Consider the following 16,739-nt stretch of genomic DNA (forward strand, 5'->3'; position numbering starts at 1 on the left):
TCTCCTCGTGGAGGCAATGTAATCGGCCATGATCGGTGTCCAAAAATGCCGATTACCGATTTGTTATGAAAACTTGAAATTGGCCCTAATTGGCCATTCCGATTAATCGGTCAACCTCTACTCTCTCCCTCTTGCTTCTTCTTCATTTTTGAAGAAACAAATTTGTTGAAAACTGTCTTTCGCTCTGTTTGTCAACTATTCATCACATTTTATGCACTGCAGTTCTAGCTAGCTAGCTGTAGCTTATGCTTTCAGTACTAGATTCATTCTCTGATCCTTTGATTGGGTGGATAACATGTCAGTTCATCCTGCAAGAGCACTGATGGGCTGAAGCTAGCTGTCCTCCGGCTACACCATGGTGCTATCCCTGCAGAGTACTGTTGAGGCTACTGTAGACCTTCATTGCAAAACAGTGTGTTTTTAAAGAGGTTAATAAATTATTTGGTGACGTGAATATATTTAGTCTAGTTTTTCAATGTTTTACCATTTTTTATTTTAAGAAATTCACTGAGGAGGATGGTCCTCCACTTCCTCTTCTGAGGAGCCTCCACTGGTGATGGTTCGTGCTTTCAGTTTTTGGCCAATGCTGCCATCTATCCACAGTTTTTGGTTTGAATTCAGTTCTAATTGTCACAATGGGAACAACATCCTCTATGCACTTCCAGATGAACTCCGTCACCGAGTCAGTGCATACATGAATACTATTCTGAGGCAACCCGGAACATTTCCCAGTCTGTTGTGATCAAAACAATATTGAAGCATCTACAGTGCATTCGGAAAGTATTCAGAACCCTTCCCTTTTCCCACATTTTGTTACGTTACAGCCTTATTCTAAAATTGATTAAGTGAATTTGTTTTCTCATCAATCAACACACAATGCCCCATAATGACAAAGCAAAAACAGTTTTTTAAAATAATTTTAGCAAATTTATAAATAAAAAAAACATACCTTATTTACATACGTATTCAAACCCTTTTGCTATGAGACTCAAAATTGAGCTCAGGTGCATCCTGTTTCCATTGATCATCCTTGATGTTTCTGCAACTTGGAGTCCACCTGTGGTACATTTTAATTGATTGTACATGATTTGGAAAGGCACACACCGGTCTATATAAGGTCCCACAGTTGACAGTGCATGTCAGAGCAAAAACCAAGTCATGATGTCGAAGGAATTGTCCGTAGAGCTCCGAGATAGGATTGTGTCGGCACAGATCTGGGGAAGGGTACCAAAACATTTCTGCAGCATTGAATGTCCCCAAGAACACAGTGGCTTTCATCATTCTTAAATGGAAGAAGTTTGGAACCACCAAGACTTCCTAGAGCTGGCCGCTCGGCCAAACTGAGCAATCGGGGGAGAAGGGCCTTGGTCAAGGAGGTGAACCCGATGGTCACTCTGACAGAGCTCCAGACTTCCTCTGTGAAGATGGGAGAATCTTCAAGAAGGACAACCATCTCTGCAGCACTCCACCAATTAGGCTTTTATGGTAGAGTGGCCAGATCGAAGCCACTCCTAAGTAAAAGGCACATGACAGACCGCTTGGAGTTTGCCAAAAGGCACCTAAAGGACTCTGACCATGAGAAACAAGATTTTTCTGGTCTGATGAAACCAAGATTGAACTCTTTGGCCTGAATGCCAAGTGTCTCGTCTGGAGGAAACCTGGCACCATCCCTACGTTGAAGCATGGTGGGGGCAGCATCATGCTGTGGGCATGTTTTTCAGTGGCAGGGACTGGGAGACTAGTCAAGGTCGAGGCAAAGATGAACAGAGCAAAGTACAGAGAGATCCTTGATGAAAACCTGCTCCATAGTGCTCAGAATCTCAGACTGGGGCAAAGGTTCCCTTCCAACAGGCCAGTGAACCTAAGCACACAGCCAAGACCACGCGTGAGTGGCTTTGGGACAAGTCTCTGAATGTCCACAGTGGCCTGACCTTGAAGCCGATGGAACATCTCTGGAGAGACCTGAAAATAGCTGTGCAGCGACACTCCCCATCTAACCTGACAGCGCTTGAGAGGATCTGTGGAAAACAATGGGAGAAACAGGTGTGCCAAGCTTGTAGTGTCATACCCAAGAAGACTCGAGGCTGTAATTGCTGCCAAAGGTGCTTCAACGAAGGGTCTGAATACTTAAATGTGATATTTCCATTTTTTTTTATATGTACAAAGCTGTTTTTGCTTTGTCGTTATGGCGTATTTGTGTGGCGTGTGTGTGTGGATTGAGGGGGAAAAAAATATTTAATCCGCATTAGAATAAGGCTTAATGTAACAAAGTGGAAAAAGTCAAGGGGTCTGAACACTTTCTGAATGCACTGTGTCTCGATTGGCCAGACGAACGTTGAACAGTCCTTACCACAGATGCTTCCTGTTTAAGTTTCTGCCTATTGGAGGAGAGGAGCAAAATGGAGGCGTGATCTGATTTGCTGCAGGGAGGGCGGGGGAGGGCCTTGTAGCTGTCCCAGAAAGGGGAGTAGCAATGGTCCGGGGGGGGGGGATAAACACTGCCGTGACCATGACAGAATTTTTTTATCTTGGGAGGTAATGCGGTTGGCATTTGACGGTGAGGTATTCCAGATCGGGAGATCAAATTGTATCGCATATTTCGCAGATGTTATTGCGGCCACAGTGAAATCTTATAAATGGACTCCCGTCATAGGATGCCACCTTTCCAACAAGTCAGTTCGTCAGATTTCTGCGCTGCTAGAACTACCTGTGTAAACTGTAAGTGCTGTTATTGTGAAGTGAAAACATCTAGGAGCAACAACGGCTCAGCCGCAAAGTGGTAGGCCACACAAGCTCACAGAACGGGACTGCTGAAGCACATAGCGCGTCAAAATTGTCTACTCGGTTGCAACACTCACTACCGAGTTCCAATCTGCATCTGGAAGCAACGTCCGCTCAAGCTTCATGAAATGGGTTTCCATGGCCAAGCAGCCGCACACAAGCCTAAGATCACCATGCGCAATGCCAAGCGTCAGCTGGAGTGGTGTAAAGCTCGCTGCCATTGGACTCAGTGGAAACGTGTTCTTTTGGAGTGAAGAATCATGCTTATCCATCTGGCAGTCCGACGGACAAATCTGGTTTTGGCAGATGCCAGGAGAACGCTACCTGCCCCAATGCATAGTGCCAACTGTAAAGTTTGGCGGAGGAGGAATAATGGTCAGGGACTGTTTTTTTTTTTTTCATGGTTTGGGCTAGGCCCCTTAGTTCCAGTGAAGGGAAATCTTAACACTACAGCATAAAATTACATTCTAGACAATTCTGTGCTTCCAACTTTGTGGCAACAGTTTGGGGAAGGCCCTTTCCTGTTTCAGCATGACAATTCCCCCGTGCACAAGGTGAGCTCCATACAGAAATGGTTTGTGGATCGGTGTGGAAGAACTTTACACCAAAAAAAAAATATATATATATTATTTTTTTTATTTTTTTAAAGGGTGGATCAGCTTAATATTGCGGAAAGATTGTTGCTTCCATCAATGTAATTGTCTGCATTTACAATCCCCCATATATTTTTTGGGGTAAATATATATATATATATATATATATATATATATATATATATATTCCGTTCAGTTATTTATTTATATATATATATATATATATTTATTTATTTATTTATTTATATATATATATATATATATGCAACTGCTCTCTATCCCTCTTGATTGTGCACTCTTCTCTGTCTCCGTGCCCATACACCAAGTAGGTGGATTATGGTCATTGTAGTTAATTACCATGTTTTCTGTGGTAAACTGTGTCGAATATTGGCCATTTGGAAACTACAACGCCGCACTACATTGCACAGTTCGGGCCTGATCAGATCAATCTTTAGAGAAACTCTGCATTGAGCTCAGAAAAAAACGAATTAAACGGAATTCAAATAATTAAACTGACATCGGTCAATTTAGTTGTTTAAAAAAATAAAAATGTTCAGTTAATCGGTCAGAAGTAGTCAAAGCTTAGGTACAATTAGAAAGCTTTTGTGGATGGTCAGATTCATTCACAGAAAATGTACAGGTATATTTATGCCAGCTCTACTTGTGTGTAAGGAGGTAGGGTTATCTTGTACAAGCAGCTGCCATACAGTTTAACCACATTAACAAATAAAGAGATGACGCATTAACAGACAAACAGTAGTAAATTACACTCTGTGACGCCATTTTTTTCCATGTTCCAAATTGCCATTTCAGTCCTCACAATGAGCAAGAACTTCAGTAGAAACCCTCTTTTTTGAGTTGACTAACACACACACACACACCACCATGTTATTTGCTGTATCTGTAATCTAGTCCAGGCTGCCACAGGCGACGCTTGTTCAGGTTCATTATTGTCCTGTGGAGGTTGTTTGCTTAGCTCTAATTGCTAGGGCTGAGCCTGGCCCTGCTTTTATAGACCCTCCTTGTTCTCTGGTTGGATACGTTTCTCTCGCTCTCTTCTGTCTTTCACATCTCAAGTTACAGTCACTCTGGCCCTCTAGGTTTAGGAAAGGCGAACTTGTTCAAAAGCACAGAGCCTTTTACACTCAGTGACAAAATGCTGTTTGGACTGAACTGAGCTTGGCTTGGGTTTTAATCACATATTCATTGTGCTAGAGGAATCCCACTGCCTGGAAAATGGTTTGTGTAAGATTGATTCTCAATATTGTGCACCAGCCGGGTTTACGTAATATTTCCGTGTTGAGTGTGCATTTGTTTGCGATGGAACCTGTGCACATACTGTACACACTCACTGTGAACCCAGACCGATTCAGACGGATCTATATTCTCTGGTTGAACAGCAGTGGCGTTTTAAGATGAGGGAGGACCTTTATTTTTATTTTTTATAAATGACCATGGCCTTATTTCTATTAGTATATTGAATGACTCTCATTCATATTCCATTCACCCAGTTCAATGTACCAGCGATAGGTTTAGGCTACTGCATGATTCTAAAAAATGTCTTATACACATCATGAGGTTGCTACAACCTAGCCTATGAATGAAAGTTTACAACAGGTGCACACAGGTCAAGAGACAAATTTGAGGTGACAGTGACATTCAATAACGCCTTGCACACTCTTGCCTGCAACTAGCTGATATAGGGTGTAATCATTAGTCCAACAGTTGCAAACGAGAGTTTCTATTGGACAAATTCAGGTATGTTTATTATCCCAGTTTTGTTCCGTTTTGAGAAAAAAAATTCAACAGAATCAGCGGAATGAATACGTCCCTGATCACGCGTAAACAGAGTTCCCTCTCATAACAGCCATGTTGTATTCCTTCTCTTCCCTTCGCTTGTGGACTTCAATGCACAACACATCAGCTGTATGTTACCAGGCGAAAATTCATTTTCTGATCCTTTGATTGGGTGTACAACATGTCAGTTCATGCTGCAAGAGCTCTGATAGGCTGGAGGACGTCCTCCGGAAGTTTACATAATTACTGTGTACGTCTATGGAAGGGAGTGAGAATCATGAGCCTCCTAGATTTTTTTTTTTATTGAGGTCAATGTACCCAGAGGAGGACTGACGCTAGCTGTCCTCCAACTATACCATGGTGCTACCCTTCAGAGTGGTGTTGAGGCTAATGTGGACTTTCTTTGCAAAATAGTGTGTGTTAACCAGTTAGTGTGGGAAAAAAGTATTTGATCCCCTGCTGATTTTGTACATTTGCCCACTTACAAAGAAATGATCAGTCTATAATTTTAATGGTAGGTTTATTTGAACAGTGAGAGACAGAATAACAACAAAAAAAAAAACAGAAAAGGGCATGTCAAAAATGTTATAAAATGATTTGCATTTTAATGGGGGAAATAAGTATTTGACCCCTCTGCAAAACATGACTTAGTTCTTGGTGGCAAAACCCTTGTTGGCAATCACAGAGGTCAGACGTTTCTTGTAGTTGGCCACCAGGTTTGCACACATCTCAGGAGGGATTTTGTCCCACTCCTCTTTGCAGATCTTCTCCAAGTCATTAAGGTTTCGAGGTTGACGTTTGGCAACTCGAACCTTCAGCTCCCTCCACAGATTTTCTATGGGATTAAGGTCTGGAGACTGGCTAGGCCACTCCAGGACCTTAATGTGCTTCTTCTTGAGCCACTCCTTTGTTGCCTTGGCCATGTGTTGTGGGTCATTGTCATGCTGGAATACCCATCCACGACCCATTTTCAATGCCCTGGCTGAGGGAAGGATGTTCTCATCCAAGATTAGACGGTACATGGCCCCGTCCATCGTCCCTTTTGATGTGGTGAAGTTGTCCTGTCCCCTTAGCAGAAAAACACCCCCAAAGCATAATGTTTCCACCTCCATGTTTGACGGTAGAGATGGTGTTCTTTAGGCAGCATTCCTCCTCCTCCAAACACGGCGAGTTGAGTTGATGCCAAAGAGCTCCATTTTGGTCTCATCTGACCACAACACTTTCACCAGTTGTCCTCTGAATCATTCAGATGTTCATTGGCAAACGTCAGACGGGCATGTATATGTATTCTTGTGCAGGGGGACCTTGCGGGCACTGCAGGATTTCAGTCGTTCACGGCATAGTGTGTTACCAATTGTTTTCTTGGTGACTATGGTCCCAGCTGCCATGAGATCATTGACAAGATCCTCCCGTGTAGTTCTGGGCTGATTCCTCATGGAGCCCCAGGCCGAGGGATATTGACAGTTCTTTTGTGTTTCTTCCATTTGCGAATAATCGCACCAAATGTTGTCACCTTCTCACCAAGCTGCTTGGCGATGGTCTTGTAGCCCATTCCAGCCTTGTGTAGGTCTACAATCTTGTCCCTGACATCCTTGGAGAGCTCTTTGGTCTTGGCCATGGTGGAGAGTTTGGAATCTGATTGATTGATTGCTTCTGTGGACAGGTCTTTTTTACAGGTAACAAGCTGCGGTTAGGAGCACTCCCTTTAAGAGTGTGCTCCTAATCTCAGCTCGTTACCTGTATAAAAGACACCTGGGAGCCAGAAATCTTTCTGCTTGAGAGGGGGTCAAATACTTATTTCCCTCATTAAAATGCAAGTCAATTCATAACATTTTTGACATGCGTTTTTTCTGGATATTTTTGTTATTCTGTCTCTCACTGTTCAAATAAACCTACCATTAAAATGATAGGCTGATCCTTTCTTTATCAGTGGGCAAACGTACAAAATCGGCAGGGGATCAAATACTTTCCCCCCCACTGTATTTGGTGACATGATTATATGTTGTATAGTTTTATCTAAAAAGGATACCTTTTTTAAGTGTTTTACAATGAGAGTTTTTATGAAATTTATTGAGGAGGATGGTCCTCCCTTTCCTCTGGGGAGCCTCCCCTGTTGAACAGAGAGATCACACCAAGGCACTTTGATTAATGGGCAGACAGACACAGACCCTGAGCCATCCCAGCGGCAGACAATGTACAGTGTGAGAGGGACGGTGTTTGGTAGTCATTCTCATCTTTTTTATATCTCTATATCTCTGTCTACAGTAACAAAGACCATACGGTGAAAGCAGTTTGGTTCCACCCATTTGTCCAAAAACAGCTTGCTGTATGTGTTGTGGGAATGGGGCATTTTCAGAGATGCTTCCCGGTTTTCCTGACCAATCCCAGCACGGCATCCACAGGGCATGACTAGAAAACCAGGAACACCTGTCACACCTGTCCAAACCCATCATCCCGACAACCATCTCCCATAGCATCCAATTAGAATATGTATAATAACATTCGAAAAACAAGGGTAAATATTTGGTTGGAGTAATTATAAAGTAGTCTTTCCGCCCACCTCACTTTTCACTTGAATCCATGTAATAAAAACAGAAATGTAGTTTCTGGTCTAGTGCGTTTTTAAAGAAGCTCCAGGGGTTTTGGAACAGCCTATACCTCTCGTGAGAGTATTCTATACAGTAACATTATATAAGGCTTTATGGCCAAAGCACTTTGTGGTATCGGTGAGGATATCTTCTCTTGTCTATCTGCCCTCTGGTCCCTATCATCAGAACCGATTTGTTAAATGCCCTCGGCTGTTCACCTTATCAACCCGTTAAAGATCATCTGTATTCTCATGGACCTCCTTTTGTCTCAATCTCCTCCACTCTTAAAGGGAAATGTCACTCTTTTTCAACATCAAATTCATCTCCAGCCACCAACCCAACATCAACATATGTTTTGTAATCCAAAAGATGTTTCCGATGACATAATCCAGAGACACTGATGCCACAATCTGGTGTGCATCATGTGATTTTAACCGATTTGTGAGCAGGGAAAGGTTACTTTACTAACCTTTTGGAATGAATACTATGTAGGGAGCAACCAAGAGTCTGTAACGATGCTGAATTACAGTGAACCTCCCCATGATGACATGACGCAAACACACTGTTATTGTCCCTTTCCCATAGAAAGCAGGGCAGGGCAACTCATAATAGTGATAATGTAGCCAAAACGAAGCTCTCGGCCTAAACCTGCCTGCCCTGTTTGGGCAGGGCCCTGTGGTTAATGCTAAAGCCACTCCCTCCCCCTCTAATGACGTCTCTCTGCTGCATGCCTACCTCTCTACGCATGTATATCCCTTACCTAAAGATATCTTCATGAAGATGTAACCAAAGGGCTTTGGTGGTATCCAGATTTCCATGTCGTTGCTGTACCATACCGGAGTATACAGTCTTACTGGAAGTGCACACAAGGGGTGCCATTTAATTCCAAACTGTTTTTGTTGCTGTAGTGAAAGAAAAATGCTAACAAATTACTAACGAAGGGTCATAGCAGACCCTAGCTAATTGCAAGGGCAGACAACCCAGCTCATAATGTTATACTACTATTTTAAAAGGCTACTCATAGCTTGCTGCACGCACAAAACACATTTAGGCAGCAGGGATCCTGAACCAGGAGGGGATTGTTTGTCTCCGCTGTAACCAAGAAGCTTGCTCTTGCAAGCTAGCTACTTACATGTAGCTAGCAAATGAACAAACCAAATGCATATTTGGCACATCTTAGATGGTAAAACTGCTATAAACTATAAATTATCACAAAAAGGGTTCCTGAGCCAGCCCCCAAAAGTTTGGGAGCCCCTGGTGTTGCGCACCTCCCCCCAAACATGACGGTATTGATATTCATTTTCAGGCCAGTTGGTACATACTAGCAACACGCATAACCATCAAACAGACAGGTAAATTCAGGGCATATAACACAACCCAAGGCAAGGACAAATCGCCTTAAATCTACAGTTTTATATAGAGCCATAGCTGACTGGAACTCTTTACCAATCCATTTTTCTAAGGAAAAAAGTAAATCCACCTTAAAGAAAAAAATAAAAGAACATCTAATGTGAAAGACCATATGACTGGAGAGCAAATAGAAAGTATCAACTGAATGTTAAATGTGTTTCCTGTCAGGTATTTTAATTGTCTGTATTGTCTACTTGTTAAATGTTTGTAAAGTCTTCATTTGTAATTGTAATGTCTTACTAGTTTTTGGGGTGTTTTTTTTACAATCGCTTACACACTAAAAGTGGTACACTCAGTAAAACCATTAACTCGTGTACCTAATCTTCAGACCAAGTCTGCAAAACTGCAAGCACATTATCTGCTTTACACTCAGTTTGTAATTATAAAACACAGTTTGTGCAAAACACTAAACACAGTTCTCTACATTAGACACATCATTCAAACTAACAGGTCTTGTGTTTGGTTTGGAAAACACTGGCATTCAAAATGCCACACTCATTTAACGATTACCTAAACCCATAGAAATCAGAGCTTGAGCACTATAAATAGGCTTCAGGTTGGTTTTCTTGTTTTGGACAACAATGGAGGCCAATTTTGGAGAGTGATTTAGAGGAGGAGGAGTGAGGGTAAGAGGGGGACGAGGACAAGGAGGAGACCTGTGGTGACATAGACGAGGGGCCATGCCAGGGCTGGATACGCCACTCCAGACGCTACTTCCCCCGCTGTTTAGCCAGAGAGAACATCGCTTGTGATGTTGATGAGGTGCTGTGGCCAGACCCAAATAGGAGACAGGATGCACCCTAATTGTTATTTTTTCTTTATAGAAGCAATCCTATTTGTTTATCTTCTACCGTATTTGTTTTGTCTGTTACTGTTCATCCTGAAATCTGGATGAAAATACAATGTTTTGAGAAAGAAATACATTACATTTTTCCCCCCTTGCATTTCTGTTTATAGTGTAAATATATACTGAATATGCATACATATTGTATATATTTGTGCACATACATGTACATGTGAGTGCTGAGACAAACTGCTGTGGACTCCACTGAACATGTAAAAGACAAGATAGTAGTGTTTTCCATTTGTCACATCCGTGTGTAGTTGGCGCGTATAGGAGCTAATCATTTGACGGTTTGTATTTAGTTTTGATGCAAAAGCACAATTTTGAGAAGAGTTAAAATAGTTTTCAATTAAGTGTTTGGTTTTGCAAGAGGTGTGTGGGTTTTGTGGGTAGAGTCTAGAGAAAAGGAGCCATAGTTTCAGAAATCATGTGTAAGCAATTGTCAAAAACGAATTGGGGTTGGACCCCGGGAAGATCAGCTAACGTTATGGCGTTGGCTAATGGGGATCCTAATAAAAATTATAATTATTGAGTATTTCAAAATACCCCAGTATACTGCATAAACGGTATAGCGCCAAAGCCAGACATAATCGTGGCTATGTCTCTGCTCATGCTGCTGTTTCTATCATTTGTTTTTAGAATCAACTAAAGGAGCAGTAGAATGAGATTGTTATGAAAGAGACCAAGAAGTGGTCACATGGGAACTAATCACTTCTTTCAGTCAGTTCTATTCACTGGAAGTTTCACTTGTCTTCTGGAGTACTGTATACTTGGTGGAGAATATTGAGATGTACTGTATGACTAATCGTGCTTTATCTCACACTAGTCTTGTTCCAAGAAATGTTCCTCCTTCAAACATGTCCTCTGAAGAGTTAATATACCCTACATAGGGATTTACTGTATATAGTTACATATAACTAGACCATGACTAGACATTCCAGTAAAAATCCCACCTAAGTATTCATTTCAATAAGTATTACTTCCTTGAAGGTCACAACTGTGTCATTTGCATATTCCTTGGTGATGTGTATATGGTGACATTTAACTGGAAATGTGTCACCCAGCCCTAATTTTTTCCCCCGTCTTGTTTCAGTAACTACTCCTTAACTTCTCATTGGTGTACTTTCAGCGTTCCTTGTGTCTGCATGTTACTGTGTGTCATCCATAAAGACATACCACATGTAGCTACTATATTATAAACACAGACCTAACATGTGACATTCCAGTTGTATATTTATGCTTTCTCTGGCCCTTTTAATTCCAGCACACAAGCGTAATATTTACATAACAGCCTAATCTAAATAGCACAATTGAGGACTTCAACACACAGAAACCTATTCCATCAGTGGTCTGTCCAAATGGATGTCTCTGACTCCCCACTCGACTTCCATAGTCTGCATGTTGGTCATGTTTCATTTTTACAAATGACAACTAGCCTGCCTTCCAGTATGCTGCCCCTCTCCACTGTTCCCCTCCATCTCCCTCTTTCCCCTCTCTTCTCCTATTTTCTCTGCCCACTCTCTCCCCAGATGCCTTTGCAAATGTTTTCCACTCTCTCTGGGGAGACAACAGCTCTCTTTTACAGCACTGTATGTGTATATGGCTGCCTGTCTACAATAGAGCGCAAATTAAATTGCTATGTGTATGCTGGTATTTTACAGTGTTTTGCAATGTACTACTGTGAGCTGTTTGACCGCTGGCACTGAGTCTATAGTTGCTTTTCGACTGGTTGCCAGGTTAATTCCAAAGTCTACTTCCTGAAGCTGTGTGCGTGTGTGCGAAGGAAGACTGGGAGAGTTTCACTCAACTGTTTTACCCCTATTGACTTCAGGCTGCTCCGAACTACTGTCCTTCAGACACAGAGAAACCAGATCCAAGCCAGACAGTGTGGACATGTTCATCGATTTAGAACTAAACCAGCTCAGACAGTAACCCTACATAGAATGGTATTGGAGGAAAACCAGTCTACAAACATGGACCAGCTCATTTTATTCTAACCTAATGAAACCAGAACAAGTTCTGACTTCAGTCACATCTACCAGTCGCCGTGAGCTGAAAGCCACAAGGTGTTCTAGACTACCTAGCTAACCCAGGTAATGACATGAAATAATGTGAAAATGAGCATGAAAACAAAGCAGTGTCCTGATTTTTTTTTTTTTTACTTTTTACACCCAAGGGCACTCTGTACCACTATGGCAGTACATTGGCAGTGCATACATACACTGCTTGCTGAGACGTTACAGGATAAGACCATATCATATCCTTTGCTAATACAACATGTACACAGAGTACTACACTGTTGTAACACTATAGAGCTTTGATATGAACAGCCACAGGACAGCCAAGTGGCTTGAGTCATGAGATGTATCCGTAGTTGGGTTACAAGGGAGTAGTACTTCTCTGAAAATACTCTTCGTTAATCCACATGATTATGCTCACAAAGACTCAAAAGAGGAAAGTAGGGTAGTTATGACACAAAGCTCATAAGAAAACCACTGTGGAAATTCTTGAAGGAATTCTGTGGGATTTCATGGCTGCTTGGGGGATTATGATGTAGGCTAATTCTGCCTCTTTGGCATGCTAACTCATACGATTTGTAGCTCTGCTCCTCTATACTTTTCCGTTCTGAAGTAGCCTTTCTGATATAAGAAGGTAGCTCACCACTCACTGTCCATTGGTCCTGTTGCGTTATGCAAGACATGGATTCCACAAAATCTAGTGGAAGAACAAGAGGTGTCATAATCCCAGAAACGACATGAAATTCTTTAATAAGCAACTGAAGAGGACGGCTGTCACCTTTTTGAAATTGCTGGGAGCAGTAAGCTGAGTGAGCAGTAAGCTGAGTGAGCAGTCTTACTGGACTTACCAGTTCACATTTATTCAGCCAACGTTATGGATCCTTTCAAGGTGTGCAGCCTGTCATATGAAAACAAGGCATGTCGCCCCCCCGTTGGGCCAATCGAGATTACTATAGCTCCCGCCTTGGGCCAATCATTGTAATGTTGCAAATGCCGGATCTCTATGGCAAGACTCATCGTTCACCCAAGTTTTATCAAATTCTGGCCAGCAGGTAGCCTCGGTTAGAGCGTTGGGCCAGTAACGGAAAAGTTGCTGGTTTGAATACTAGAGCTGACAAAGTGAAAATAATCCGTTGCCGAGCCCTTGGCCAAGGCAAAGTGCTCCAGGGGCGCTGTACAATGGTGACCCCTGACCGTGACCCCAGTCCCTGCGGTTGTCTCAGGGCGAGTTGGGATATGCAACAAAAAACACGTTTCCATTACACACTTGTGTGTAACAGGACAAATATAAGCACCCCCCCCCAAATTATTATAATTCTAAAATCGGGCCAGTGCTGTCTGAGATATTGCATGTGACTAACCTACTAATGGTTGGAAACAGAGCCACAGTCCCCTCCCTGATTTTTATCGCGGGGCACAATTAGTAGTTAGTGTAGCTTTGGGGGCATATGAGCAACGTTGTCAGACCTTTTGTGGTTCGTAAGAACGTCAAGGTCACAAAAAGCGTGCTGGCCATGGTCCTCTGTTGCATATCCAGTCAGCTGTGCTAACACTCAGTTCTGAGAGCTCACAGACCTCATCACGGTGTTGTTTCCTCTCCTCTATGATGCTCCTGGGCTCTGCTCCGGTAGGGGTTCTATATCACTATATCGGCAAAACCGACCTCAACCTTTTTGGGTCAAATATGGAAGGCTCTTGCAGGAGTAGGGATCTGGTTGGCCTCATTACCCAGGGAAGGACCCCTAGGACTACATCTCAATGGTCTGATCCGTGTCTGTCTATATCAGCCAGAAAAACACATCTAAAGGAGCAGGGTGGATGGACACTATTAGCGGAGGGGAAGGAAATAGCAGCGCACCAGATTTAGAACACTCCCTCTCAGGGAATTAATATGTCATGTGAATCTGATCCCATTGATTTTTCTGTCTGATTCTCCTTTTTTTCGCTGGCTTGTATTGTTCTCATTCTCTCACACAGTTTGCGGAACGGGAGAGGGATTTTCTTCGGAGTCTTTCACAACAGTCTCTCTTCCCTCTGTGATGTCTTGATGAAGGGCTTTATTTCAGCATTAGCATGGCGTGTGACAGTGGGTAGCTTCCACTTCCTCTGTATTTCCTGTCTCTTTGGCAATCGCTGCCCACAGCTGTGTCTACTTCTTGTTTTAGGATGTGTGTTGTGTAAGAGTGTGCTGTGTGAATTTATGTCTGTATTTCATAATTATAATCCTGACTGTGTCTGTCTATGTTTTACAGGAGACTGCTGGATGAGTGGTCACCATGTCTCCCTTCTTACGCATAGCCTTTAATGCGTTTGATGTGGGCGTCTTGCCACCCCTGACTGACGCTCCCTTCTGTGCAATTAAGATGAAGGAGTCCCTCAGCACTGGTCAGTAGCATTACCCATGGGGTACTACTCAGTGGTGGGGAAAAAGTACCCAATTGTAATACTTGAGTGAAAGTAGAGATGCCTTAATAGAAAATGACTCAAGTAAAAGTGAAAGCCACCCACTAAAGTACTACTTGAGTAAAAGTATTTGGTTTTAAATATACTCAAGTATCAAAAGTAAATGTTATTGCTAAAAGATACTTAAGTATAAGAAATAAAAGTATAAATGATTTCAAATTCCTTATATTAAGCAAACCAAAAGGTACCATTTTCTTGTTTTTTTAATTTACAGATAGCCAGGGGCACACACCAACACTCAGACATCATTTACAAACGAAGCATGTGTATTTAGTGAGTCCGCCAGATCAGAGTGAGTAGGGATGACCAGGGATGTTCTCTTGATAAGTGTGTGAATTGGACCATTTTCCTGTCCTGCTAAGCATAAAAAATACTTTTGGGTGTCAGGGAAAATGTAAGGAGGTAAAAGTACATTACATTATTTTCTTTGGGAATGTAGTGAAGTAAAAGTTGTCAAAAAGATAAGTAGTTTAGTACAGATACCCCAAAAACACAACTACTTTACACCACTGGTACTACCAAACTGTGTGTGTGTGTGTGTGTGTGTGTGTGTGTGTGTGTGTGTGTGTGTGTGTGTGTGTGTGTGTGTGTGTGTGTGTGTGTGTACATACACTCTTTTCTCTCTCCCTCCCTTTCACACGTACACAAACACACTTTGTCATGCACATGTGTAAGCTGTTGTGATGGTGGTGTAACCTGTCTCTCTCTCTCTCTCTCCAGAGCGGGGGAAGACCCTAGTCCAGAGGAAACCCACTATGTACCCTGCCTGGAAGTCCACTTTCGATGCCCACATCTACGAGGGCCGTGTCCTCCAAGTGGTTCTGATGAAGACCGCGGAGGAGCCATTGGCCGAGGCCACGGTGGGTGTGTCTGTGCTGGCTGAGCGCTGTAAGAAGGGCAACGGCTGTGCTGAATTCTGGGTAGACCTGCAGCCTTCTGGGAAGATTCAGATGGTCGTCCAGTTCTTTGTGGAGGACACAGACACAGCAGGTAGTAAGCCAAACAAACAGGCTCTCAATCTAGCATTTACTGTATGTCTCTGTCGCTCTCTGTACTCTCCAGCACTCAAACACACTGGCTACAGAGAGTAAACAGTGGCCTCCAGGCTGCCAGGCCAGCTTGTCACATGGCGCTCAGCCCTGGAAGGGGGATTGTGTGTATCTAGGAGCTGGCATAGGACCCAGACCCAGGGGGAATCTGTGTGTTAGTGTCCCAGTCAGGCTGTACCTGCTCTGGGTCGGCCCAGGGTAGGAGAGGGGGTAGGCTGGAGCAGCATCCATCATACCCCCCTCTCTCTGCAGGTTTCCTGAAAAGCAGCTCAGACTGGTATTTTTAGGCCTATGTGTCTGATTAGCTCTCTCTCCCCGACTGTCACCAGCATGTGTCCAGAGTTGGCAGGTGGGAGCATCTCCTCTCAAAACATACACACCAGTCAAAGGAATGAGATGGCAAGGAGGAAATGTGTTAGTCTCCCATTTTCTCATTAGTCTCCTGTCTTTTACTCCATCTTCCCATCTGTGTCCTCCTCCCTCACCCTCTTTTGTGTCTTCTCACAGTCCTCATTTCAGTTTTATTTTCTTTGTTTACCTCTCTCACGCCTCTCTCTTTGTTTTCTTTCCATGACCTTTGACCGAGTCCCCTTGGCTTGTGTCAAATATGGTGAATAAATAAGATTGTTTACTCAGGCCATTCACTATTGACAAAAATTGTCATGGTTCCTGTCTGTGTAAGTGGGCTTTCCCTCTCTTTTGTGAAACCAGGGTCTCATTTGCAAGGGAGCCCCGTGAACATGAACATACAATACATAATATCAATACAATACATACAACAAGATTATTCAAAACAAACGCCTTTCACGTATCACCTCCCTTAAACTCCATCTAAACTTTCCCGCGTGAACTGACGGTTTCTCCATAATATCTGGCATGCTCACTTGAAAGGGGAACAGCTGGCTCTGGTGTACTTAGTGTCCTCGCCCCACCCTGAAAGATTAGTTAGCAAAACATTTGGGAGCAGAGTATCTCGCTTTTCTCTTCTGTCTCTGGTTTGCATCAGCTGCAGCCACATTTTGCAGAAGGCCATTCTCACTGTTTACTCTGAAAGTCAAAGAATTGTGACCTGACCTCATTCTTTAGATGACTTTTCCTTAATCTTCCCCAATTTGATGTTTAAAGAGATTCTCCAGTACTTTTGCATAATTGTTAGCCAGTAGTTCTGAAAGTAGCTCTCACGAGCCAAAAGTGTC

General features: G+C 42.9%; 1 protein-coding gene across 6 annotated transcripts in view; it reads left to right on the forward strand.

Moving 5' to 3' along the window:
• LOC106565827 (protein kinase C delta type) overlaps positions 1-16,739 on the forward strand; it is a 46,133-nt gene that overhangs the window by 20,172 nt on the left and 9,222 nt on the right. For 2 of the 6 annotated variants that reach the window (XM_045691778.1, XM_045691779.1), the window contains 3 exons: positions 14,284-14,416; positions 14,709-14,786; positions 15,215-15,484. In XM_045691778.1, the coding sequence (XP_045547734.1) occupies positions 14,308-14,416; positions 14,709-14,786; positions 15,215-15,484 (457 nt within the window). In that variant the 5' untranslated portion in view covers positions 14,284-14,307. Of the gene's footprint in view, positions 1-11,841; positions 12,107-14,283; positions 14,417-14,708; positions 14,787-15,214; positions 15,485-16,739 lie in introns of those variants that run through there. The other 4 variants (XM_014133394.2, XM_045691781.1, XM_045691780.1 and 1 more) reach the window with 3 other exon arrangements.

The sequence above is a fragment of the Salmo salar genome, chromosome ssa12 (assembly GCF_905237065.1).
Source record: "Salmo salar chromosome ssa12, Ssal_v3.1, whole genome shotgun sequence".
NCBI classification, from domain to species: Eukaryota; Metazoa; Chordata; class Actinopteri; order Salmoniformes; family Salmonidae; genus Salmo; species Salmo salar.